The sequence below is a fragment of the Carcharodon carcharias genome, chromosome 21 (assembly GCF_017639515.1).
Source record: "Carcharodon carcharias isolate sCarCar2 chromosome 21, sCarCar2.pri, whole genome shotgun sequence".
Lineage (NCBI taxonomy): Eukaryota > Metazoa > Chordata > Chondrichthyes > Lamniformes > Lamnidae > Carcharodon > Carcharodon carcharias.
The window spans coordinates 8,309,913-8,321,813 of NC_054487.1; the positions used below are offsets into that span (position 1 = coordinate 8,309,913).

Here is an 11,901-nt window from a genome sequence, read left to right on the forward strand (position 1 = left end):
TGCCTATTTTCATCTCATGTTGTCCATGAAGAGTCTTGCACAGAGGATGCTTTGCCTCAGTCCAGGTCAGAGTCCATAGAGGATTACACCTTCCAAAGGTGAAATTCAATTGATGCCCATACTTCAGTCCCAGCTGAAAGTCTTCTTCCCTCCAGAAGCCAGCACTGAAGGACTGACAGAATCTTTAGCACTTCTGAAGCTGCAGAATCCTGTACAGCAATCTTGTCCCCGAGTTGATTGCCTAAAGGATATTCATCTTATTGCAGAAGATGAGGCTGTCTGGTCTCCATATTCTCAACAATTATTCCGATTGCCCATTGTGGAACGACCTCGTACAGAGAAAAGGGTGGCTCTCTTATCATTGCTTACAGAAAGTAGACAGTCCTCCTAAAATATAATTGTGAAATCATCTTTTCTTCTTTTCCTGACAGTCTTACAGGAAGTTGATTGATTTTTCCTTCGTCGTCTAAGGTCATTAAAATTTCAGATCTTCAATGCCTTTTCAGTCTTTGATACAACAGTGGATGATACAACTGATAGTCTTCCCTGGAGTTGAAGATCATTCCTCTTCTGAAGCTCTTCGCTAGAGTCCTTCAAGGGAGCAACAAGTTCCTTAGAGTGTCCTGAGTGCTTCTCGTCCAATTCCAGAGGATCTAAAGATCAATTCCGGTCAACCAATTTTGGATCAGTCTTTACTTGAAATGTCTTTGCACAGTTCAGTCATCCTGCAATCTATACTCTGCCTTCAACAATGCTGACAGCAATACTCTTTAAAGTGTTGTCCTATTCTGCAGGTGGTGATATCATACTAAATGCAGAAGAAAGCCCTAATGTCTCCAAGACATCTTCCCTGAGGGCCGAGAATACTGTAGGAGATTGAATCCCTCAGGACTGTGAATTGGGGAGGGGAAGAGTTGGAGTTGGGTAGAATCTGTAGTTGTAAAATGGGAGTTACAGAAATGGAATGTAAATCGTTAAAGACATAGGGCGGGATTTTTTGGCCTCACCCACCGCCGGTATCATCCGGTCCTGCCATAGTTTCATGTTGTTGTTAAAAGATACAATGGTATACTTGGAGGAGGTGTAATATAAAGGGTTAACAGATGGGATATGCTAATGTATGAAGTGGATGATAATGATACTGGACTTATCAGTCAGTCATGTGTTAGACTTGTCAGATTACAGCCATGAATTACTTACGGGCATATTGAACTTCTTCAGGAAGACCTGTGTCTTTTTAAACAAATGCAAGCAAAGACACTGAGCTGATAATGTAAAGTGACCACTTTCTGGGAAATTCCTATGTGAATTATACTGACAGACCTGTCCTGAGAGAACATTGAATGTCACAGCTAAAAAGGTTTCATGTCCTTCTTCATGCAGAGATACTTAAGGGGAGAAAGGAAAGCTGCAGAAAGTCTGAACTTTAATCTCCTGTGGTTGCAGAGACAAAAGACTGATTTGCACATCTCAGCAGTCACCCAGTGATCCACCTCCTATTGGTTTATATCTCAGAATGTGTTAATAGTTCTGAGATGAATGCAAGACATGACTATTTTATCTCTTAGAATACAGAGGGAAAAATGTGTGCTGGTGCCGTGTGAGTGACAGAAACAAGAAAAAGCAGTCACCCGTGCCATTTTCAGGCAAATTCTCTCTCCTCTCTCCCTCTTGCTGGAGGCAAGGCTCAGCAGAAGCCACAAGGAAAAGAAAAGAAGGCAGCCTCCTCAGCTACCCTGCAGAACTAAGTGTCTCCCATTAACTGCGAATCGGCCAAGGTCAGGTCCACCTGAATCACCCAACTTAATGGCCGCAACATACCACTCTCTACACCTCAGGGACAAGCAAAGGACTGATTCGTATATTTTTAAAAACTTTTATTTGGCTCTTAACTTCTCATTTCTAATCCGTGTGTATGTATGTTGTGTTTTTTTTATTTTTCTCGGGTTTTATGAACTAATAAACTTACTCTTTCTTTGACTCAAGAAAGCTTGGTTAAATTGGCTCCTTAATAAAAGTAAATACATTTGAACTGGGCAAAGGTATCCACGGGGAAAGGATTTTTAAATTAACCTTGTTGTGACCAACTGAGGGAGTTGAAAAAAGAAGGGGATCTTGCCCTGGAATTTAACAAAATTGGGGACCTCGTCCAGGGACCGATCATAACAGACTTGAGAGAGAGAGAGAGAGAGAGAGGGAGGGAGGTTGGAATTATGCCAAGGAGCAACGTGCTTATTCTGTAGCCTGTTTAGATGTAATACTAATAAACAATTGTTTAGCAGATACCAGAGTACATCTATAGTCTGTCAATAAACCAAGTCCCAAGCCTAAAGTCCCAGGTTGAAGGACACATCTCAAAACAGCTTACCCTCACCCAAATCCATGGGCACTGACTGCTAGTATAGCATCGTCTCCCCTAGACAGATACCAGGGGTTTGGGGCTTACAGGTCGGTATGGCTCAGCTGCACATTCCCTTCAGCGGCTGGGACATAATACTCTCATAGAGAATTTCTGGCCTTCCAACACAAAATGATCTAAAATCTGAAACCTTTCAAAGGAAATTGCGTTGAGTCTACAGTCGTGCTTCATGCCCTTTCGACTAAGATGGTCATTGAAATTCTCAGTTTGCAGTACTGCACTTCTTGAGGTTTTCAGCTGAAGCTGGTATACCTTGGATGCTGACCGTGCCAAATCAAGCAAATTTATTCTGCCACTGGCTTCCAGCTGCAAAAAAAAATGCATGTCAGGAGCAATGAGCGCAACACGTAAAGCAACTTTAAACCCAACGCCTGATTTGACAGTTGAGGTCGGCGGTTAAAGATAAAGCAGAAGAGAAGGGAGTGCTGCTGGTCAAGGCTGAACATTCCTCCCTCAGCCAATCCCAAGGAAGAAAAATAACTGATGTTTCATCCCATTACTGTTTGTGGGATGTTGCTGGCACAGATTGACAGTTTTTTTCATTAGCCTATAACAAAAAAGAGCCTTGTCTTTCACAACCACAGGATGCCCCAAAGCACCTTACAGACAATGGCATACATTACAAGACTGACTGCACTTCAGAAGTAAGAAACACAGCAGTCAATTTGCACATAACAGCTCCCACAGACAGCAGTGTGATAATGGCAAAGGAATCTTTTTTTGCGATCTTGACTGAAGAATTAAATATTGGCCAGGACACCAGAGAGAACTCTCCTATTCTGCTATGAAATAGTGCCATGGGATCTTTTACCTGAGAGAGCAGACTGGACCACTCATTAACGTCTCATCCGAAGTACAATACCTCAGACATTCCAGCGCTCCCTCAGTATTGCACTGGAGTGTTAGGCTTTACTTTTCACCTCAGTCTGGGAGTTGGACTTGAGCACACAGCCTTCTGGAGAATTTTACGTTCCCCTGTCAGCTTGCAGGGGTGGGAGAGGCGGGTGAATTGTGATTGGGGCTATAAAATTCCTCCGATGGGCCTTCCCACCGGGCTCCCATCCCCTTGAACCCTCTGCAATTTTATGATAGGGCTGGAGAGGCCTGGGCCGGCCTGCCAGTGGCCCAATTCAGGCCCTTGAGTGACCAATTAATGACCACTTAAGGGCCATTTCACACCCAGCCTCAGTGTTCAGGCAGGAGGAGTTCATGGGCAGGGGGAGGCTGGAAAGTGACTCTGCTCAGTGTTGGGTGGGAAAGGGGAGGCACCTCCTTCAACAACCTCCTTTCAATTTCAGGCGTCTGCCCCCCCCCCTTTACCCCCCCAACCAACAAGGTCTGGCCCCTGGGGGTGCCTCCGTGCCCCCTCGCCTCTTTATCAACAGCACCCCCACCACCCCCCTACCACACCATGCCTCACCACAACTCCCTGCCCTGAGACCCCCACACTTACCTGATCCTAGACCCCCCAGGACTTAGACTCAGGAGTCCCTGTCCTGTCCAGCTTCTGGCTCCGCTGGGACTAAAGAGCTTGCGGCCATTTAGACTGTCCGGCAGCTCTCTGAGACAGGACCTCCTCCCATGTGAGGGGCCCTTTGGAACATTGAATGGCTGCAGGACAGCCAGTATCTGCAGTGATGCGTTGGACACCGACTCTTTGGGTGGTGGGAAGATGCAACCCGCCATCCTAAAAAATCATTACCTCTGACTTGGAGGTGAGAGTGCCACCAATGGAACCATTGCTGCCACATGCTGACAGTACTGCAGCCCAAAAAGTGTAATAAATTGTCAACAACATTTCAAGGCACAATTTAATTTTGTTTAGTGTAATCCAGGTGCCTGTGGGGGGGGAAATATAATTTCACTAGAGATTCAGATGAACAGCACAGCAACTTGTACAGAACCTTTAATACAGTGACACATCCCGAGTCACTTCACAGGAGTGTTACTGGACTAAAATTTACACTAAGCAACATAAGGATATATTAGGACAGATGACCAAAAACTGAATAAAGGAGAGGAATTTTAAGGATTGTCTTAAAGGAGAAGAGAAAGGTCAGGGAATGCCAGGTCTTGAGGCTTAGGTTGCTGAAAGCATGGTCACCAATGGTGAGCCAATAGAAATCATGGCACGTAGAGACCAGAGTTGAAGGAGCACAGAGTTCTCAATATATATGGACTAATTGTTATTAAATCCTAGATGTGATTTATGTGTGTGATCAAGCAGAACACTGTACTCATTACCCTCTAATATTTAGCCTGAAGTTAGTAGAAAACATCTGTGCATTCTTAATCCAGTTTCTAAGAACCTACAAAAGAGACGTTGTAATTTTTCTTTCTGCACTTAGTCTTCAAAAATAGAACGTTTATTTATATTTCAGTTTAAATATGAACTGCAGAGATCCATGAGGAACCTAGGAGGTTTGGATACTTGCCTAACAAAGCGTTCTTCTGGAATTTCAGATTATTTTCGCTGATGAATGCACAGAAGCTGAAGGCCGTCACTGGCACATGAAGCATTTCTGCTGTTTTGAGTGCGAAACTATTCTCGGTGGACAGAGGTATATTATGAAGGATGGACGTCCATACTGTTGTAGCTGCTTCGAGAGTCTATACTCAGAATATTGTGAAGCATGCGGGGATCATATAGGTAAACAAGTATTTATTTTCTTATATAATGCTCAGCTTCCATTTTAAAAACTCACACAGGCCAGGATTTTACAGCCCCACCACAGTATCTCCCCCCAGCGGATGTGGTGAGCCATTTTAACCTCCATTCAGTTCAGTGGGACCGTAATACCCCGCCGGGTGGGAGGGCCTGTAAAATCCTGGCCATAATTGCATTTTTCAAGTATATTCACACACTATTTTTGTACAATTTAGTAAGGTATAGCCTATGTTTTGAATGTTTTAGCAACTGACAATCAAAGGATTAGATGACTCTGTATCACAGACATGAGCCCAGCAAATGAGAAATTAAGGCATGCTTTGTACATGACCAGTTCTTTCTAGAAAGCTTATGGATGGTTGTTAGAAGGGAGGGTAAAAATGACCAGAAGCCAAACTTTGGTTGTGTTATATCCCTTACACTATTCAGTGGTGGACTGCTATGGTGTTCAGTGTGCAATACAGGGCAGCTTCAGCAGACATAGAAGTAGAAATTGGTAAGCAGTATGGGAATAAAACTGGCATAAAGGATACCAATCTAACATCTCAGCTGAAAGCCTAAAGCAGACAGTAGTTCCTTGATTATGATAATGAGGAGATGAAGGCTTGTTTAAGGACTCCTTGGGAATATTAGTCACTGTTGAGCAGAGCAGATACTGGGCCTCCAGGAGTTTGCTGCCGCCTAACAATAATCTGCCAACAAACAAATATCTTTCTTCTTAAAAGATTACTTTAATTTGAAGTTAGAAGGAGGACTGTTCCTCCAAACTCCGCAGTGCTCCCGTTAGCTGCGATTTGCCTGCCCTCCGCATGCTTCCCGGCCCAAAAATATACCCAAGGACCGTGCTGACCAAGTTAAGCAGCCCAAAATTAAATCCTCTTGAAAGGTGGAGGAGGTGCAACAGGCCCTGGAAGCTCTCACAGAATATCTAGACAGGACCCAAAATTCATGTAGCATTAAATACGCCATGGAAAACAGAGCCCAGACTAACTTGTACCTCACTGAGTGCAACTCGTTCCGTGTCAATAATATGCTCCGTATTTGGATGCCAATCCTCATATACGTAAATGACACACATGCAAGCTAGAGTACAAATCAAATAATGTCAGGTTGCTTGTTGCTTTTGTTTATGTGAATTTTTCTTTGATGCAGGAGTCGATCATGCACAGATGACGTATGATGGACAGCATTGGCATGCCACTGACAAATGCTTTTGCTGTGCTCAGTGCAGGACTTCACTTCTAGCATGTCCTTTCCTCCCAAAACAAGGTCAGATTTTCTGCTCAAAAACCTGCAGCCTGGGTGAAGATGTGCATGCCTCGGATTCCTCCGACTCTGCGTTTCAATCGGCACGGTCAAGAGAATCCAGGAGAAGTGTGCGAATGGGGAAAAGCAGCAAGTCTGCAGATCAATGCAGACAGTCGCTGCTACTTTCACCTGCTATAAACTACAAATGCCCTGATTTCTCTGGGAGAGGGGATGATCCCCTATCTCAACAAATGGATGCTCTCAGCCTCACTGACCAAGCTGCGAGTCTCAGCAACAATCGGTTTTGGAAGGGCCGAATGGAGCCTGACACAGGAGAGGAACATGAAGAATGGGCGGAGCATGATGACTACATGACCCAGCTACTGCTTAAATTTGGGGATCGGGGCATCTTTCAACAGTTCAATGAAGACAGCCGGCAATGTGAGAACTGGATATCAGACAGCGACGCCAAAAGTAAACTGGAACTGAATGGCCCTAATAGTCAAGGCTTGGTAACTAAGAAATATGAATCCAACATGTGCTGGGCACAATCCCAAGACAACCTGGGAGATTCAGCCTATGGCAGCCATCCAGGTCCTGCCAGCAGTAGAAAGATTCAAGAGCTTGATATTGAACATAGCGCAGTGGGCTACAAACATGACCAAAACCCATGGTATGAAGATTCGCTGGAATGCCTGACTAATGATTTAAAGCCGGCTGAACAAAGTGTTCGAGACTCTGTGGATTCTCTGGCCCTGTCTAATATCACAGGTACCAAATGCTGAAAACCTATCAAAAATGACAAAAGTATTTATCATCTTAGAAAATGAATTCACATATCAACTTTTAGATATTATCTGTAACAAGATTACCAGCTTTAGGAAGAGATTTTTCTAAAATTCACTGGGGAGTGAATTTTACTTTTAAACAAGACATTCATTTCCATTTCCTTGGGTTCAACAACGAAGCAACATCAGAGTGTAGAAAAACCCTTAAATATCTCACACCCCATTCTTTTGTTCTTAGTAGGCAAGATATGTGTTTGATCAACAGATGTTGACAAGCCTGTATGTAATATCTTTAAGGTAGTGAGACATCCGAGGCGCTTCTCAGGGGTGTGATCAGACAGTGTGGTCAAAGAGGTAGACTTTAAGGTTGTTGTAGAGGAAAAGAGAGAGGTTTGGAAGTGAAGAGGAGCAAGCAGGAAAATATAGAAGCTTAGGGCTGAAGGTACAACTGCCAGTGATTTTGTTTAACCAAGCCAGAGGCACACACGAGGACAGAAATGGAGGAGCACAGAGATCTCAGAGGTTTACAGCCATGGATAGGGAGGGGTGAGGCCATGGCGGGATTTCAACAGGAGGATGAAAACTTTAAAATTGATGCATCTGGGGACCAGGAGCCAAAGTAGGTCAGTAAGCGTAGGGGTGATGGGTGAGTGATGGGCTTAGTGCAAGTTAGGATACAGACAGCAGAGTCTTGGAATGAGCTGAAGTTTAAAAAAGAAAGACTTGTATTTATACAGTGTTTTCACAGCCTCTGGATGTCTTAGAGCATGCTACAGACAAAGAATTTCTTTGAAGTTTAGGAGTGATATGTTGTTTTAACATCTTGTACAGTTCCACCACATTGTGATGTGATCAACCACGCGTCGGTTGGTAACACTCTTGCCTCTGAAGGCTGTGGATTCAATTCCCATGTCAAGACTTGAGCACAAAAGCATCCTAGTATAGGACTGATTGAGTCCTGCAATGCCAGAAGTGCCATCTTTCAGACTGAGGTCTGTCTGCCGTCTCAAGTAGACGTAAAAGATCTCAAGACACTATTTTGAAGGAGAGTAGGGGAATTATCCCTACTGTCCTGGCCAATGTTTATCCTTCAATCAAAATCACTAAAGCAGATTACCTAGCCATTATCATTTTGCTGCTTGTGGGAGCTTGCTATGGGCAATTGACTATATCACATTTCCTACATTTCGACATTGACTACACTTGAATAGTACTTCATTGCCTGTAAAGTGCTTAGGTACATCCTGTGCTCGTGAAAGATATTGTATAAAATGCATGTAATTGAAAAGTTTCTCTCTCATTGGGTTTGTCACTCTTTGGACTTTCCTATAATGATAATTAGCTTCAAATAACACTGTGGAAGCTAATTTTAATCAGTACACTGAGATCCCAGCAAATGTTATAGATACAATACAATGGCTATGTTGTGGTGTATTGTTTATAGTTCAGTAGGAGTCTTTGTAATCATATGTAGGTTAACTGCAAGACTTTATTACTTGTATGACTACTTACAAATATGCAGTAAAGGCTACAAGCTAAGAGCTGTTTCCATGCTTGCTGGTACACATGGCTCTGTCCAACATTAGATTGACCCTGGGTGCAGGTCATGTGCTCTCTTACATCATTGTGTGGGCAGTACTGTACTCAGTTCCACATTAACCCTATATGTGCCAGGTAGCTTACCAGGTAGACAACATGGAGGAGTGAGTGTATTTGTGGTACTTTGGAGAGGAGGGAAGAAACTCTTAATTCTCAGGATGAATTGGGAACTTAAAACAAATTATTTAATGAAGCCTATGTTTTAGAACATATCAATAATGTTAACGTTGCTGAGTAATGTTTAATATTATTTATTCTCCCCGATCATTTTTCTGTAGGAGCTTCAGTAGATGGAGACAGCCAGCAAAGGTCATCCATGTTTGCTGTACAGGATTTCCAAGAAATTGAGAATGACTGTGAAAAAATGAGTAACATGGGAACAATTAACTCCTCAATGCGTCACCGCAGCACAGAATCCCTCAAGAGCTTGACATCAGAACTCTGTCAGGTCGTGACACCAGAGGAAAAGCCAAAGGCTCTCTATAATCCAATGCTAAGAAGATCAAAGTCCCAGTCAAGGCCACAGCAAGTTAAGTTTTCTGATGATGTCATTGATTACAGGAACTATGAGGAGATAGAAATTCGCCAACCTCCAATGAGTGAAAGAACTCGCCGGCGTGCATACAATTTTGATGGATATGGTAATCGGCACCATCATCGGCGCCGCAAGAGCAGGAAGTCCCGTTCTGACAATGCCCTCCATCTGGTCACAGAAAGGAGGAGCCCAAGAGAAAGGCCTCGTGTGTATTCTCCAGAGGACTGTGACAAATTAATTCAAGCCAAAGTCTCACGTGAAAGGCAAGCATATATTCAAAGCCAGGAAGTGTATGGGCAGTGCAATCATAACCCAGACTATGCACTACAGAATCAAGTAGTAGACAAATTTCTTGGATTGTATGCTGAGGACGATGACTCCTGGTGCTCAACATGCTCCTCTTCATCCTCCGATTCAGAGGAAGAAGGCTATTTCCTTGGGCAACCTATCCCACAGCCCAGGGCCCAAAGATACCAGTATTATACAGATGAGCTTACAGGGCCATCATCAGTGCTGCCAGGTTCCAGTGTTGGACCTCGGACCACCAAAGCCAAAAAGAAAAAGGGGCACAAAGGGAAAAATTGTATAATTTCCTAGAGCGGAATTAGTATGAATCAAATCTGCAAGGAGCTTTTCACGCCTACCACCCTGTGAATTCAAATGGTGTTACTAAATATCTAGTGGAAGCAACCTATAAGTTAATTTGGGAGTACAGAATACCCAGAGATAAAGTCGTTGATGGCGAGAATGCTACTTGTCTACTTTAAATCCAGGAGTGACTGTTACGGCACTTGTGGATAAACACACTCTTGTTTACACTTGTAGCAGTACATTTGTTTCTGTATTTTCATGGGCTATCTACTTATAAGGAGGTCTTGTGGGGCAGTGGGTAGCATCCCTGCCTCTGAGCCTGAAGCTCTGGGTTTGAGTCTCACTCAGGACTTGTAGGCAAAGGAAGATGCGTTCATAGCTCGGCCAAACAAGTTGAGTATCAACCTGCAAATCCTTCTGACAGATGTCAGTGGCTGGTGGCAAGAGCAGGAGAGACTCCTGGTCAGCCATGTGATAGAAAAAAAATGTTGGGAGCCTATACCATCACTATCCACAGCTCCAGACAACAAAGTGCATGTTGCCACTGCAACTGGGAATTGCTGAGTAAACTGTAACACATCACCACCATCTATTTAAACTTCTTTCATCATCCAGTACAACACGAAACATCATACTGCCGAGTTTACATTTTGAGAAAGCTTTAAGTGGTTTTGTCGGCTTTTAACATTGTAACCTTTTAATATGTCTTAATTGGTGCTTTATCTTATTATAATATTAAATGTTCACTCACATTAATTATTTGCAATGAGTTTGTAAAGCCAAAACAAAAGGGGATGAATGACCAAGGGGCAAAAAGCAATAAAAGTCAGGCTGGAGTTTATGGGTGTAAATCTGCTTCACCCAATTCTAATAATACAGGCATTGAAATAGCTGCAATTTGTAATTTCAAAGAAAAATGTTGGTATTTAAAATGTAACATTTAGTAACTAAAGCTAATCATAATTTAACAGTGCAAATAATGTATATATTGTAAAGTCCAGATTAAGAAACTGATATTTTTATATATCCCTGAATTACAAAACAAGTCGTTTATCTTTGGTTGTAAGAAATAGATGTAATGAAGTAATTGGCAACGTTAGATTCATTTTCTTAAAGGCCCTTGTGTTAAATAACAATTTAGCGTTTTGTCTTTAGAATGTGTGTGTTTAATGCTTCGACTTGATACAGCAAGCAGCTTCCCCCTGGTCTTTTTTTTAAATTAAATTCCTGCTGGGGTCCTTAGTATGCAGTGTATTACTACACCTTAGTCAGTTCCAGAGCCTGGGGTCCATGCTATGTTACAAGAGCTCATTGTGAATCAGCTAATGTAAAGAAATATCAGACTGATGTATAAATGTAAAAACTGGAACATGTGGATGAATAAAATAAAAGTTATAAAATAATCCAATTTGTTTCATTAAAATGCATTACGTTCAATAAAACTGTGAAGTGAATCTGCATGTGGTTGTTATGATTGATTGGAAGGTATGATTTATATAATTGATAGATGTTACACTCCAGGCAGAATCAAGAACAGATGGAAATCTTCCACAATCATGCTTAATTTAAAACAAAACCTTTGTTGATCACATCTATTTCCTGCTGTTGTATTCTCGTTACTTGGGTGGGGAAAACAAACAGTTTGTAACTGGAAGTGAAAGATGGAGGTTGTCCAGTTCAATGGAAAAGTTGCTTTCAGATTAATTTTCCCACAGATAAGGAATGGAGACTGGGTGGTATAGTTGGTTAGGATAATGTCATTTGATCTTCTGGGACTGCAGTTTAAAACAGCAAAGACTGGTGGAATTAGTCTCTTCCAATTTGAGGGTCATGTGCATTTCTAGTTGATTAAGGTCCAAAATTAAACACTACTGTAATTCAGAACTAATTGTATAATTTAAATCAGCAGACACGAGGACAGGAAATGGAACATCCCATTACTTGAGCATTTAGTTGTGTTATGGACCATGATAGGGGGGTGCACAGTTAATTGTAGCCCCACTTCTCCCCAGGTCACAACAATAGTTTAAATGTCTAATTCACTCACCAAAAT

General features: G+C 42.4%; 1 protein-coding gene across 4 annotated transcripts in view; it reads left to right on the forward strand.

Moving 5' to 3' along the window:
* The window catches only part of prickle1b (prickle homolog 1b), a 197,758-nt gene extending 186,456 nt beyond the window's left edge, over positions 1–11,302 (forward strand). For all 4 annotated transcript variants that reach the window (XM_041216207.1, XM_041216208.1, XM_041216206.1 and 1 more), the window contains exons 6-8: positions 4,883–5,069; positions 6,240–7,106; positions 9,001–11,302. In XM_041216207.1, the coding sequence (XP_041072141.1) occupies positions 4,883–5,069; positions 6,240–7,106; positions 9,001–9,854 (1,908 nt within the window). In that variant the 3' untranslated portion in view covers positions 9,855–11,302. The remainder of the gene's footprint in view (positions 1–4,882; positions 5,070–6,239; positions 7,107–9,000) is intronic.
* Positions 11,303–11,901: the final 599 nt, after the last annotated feature.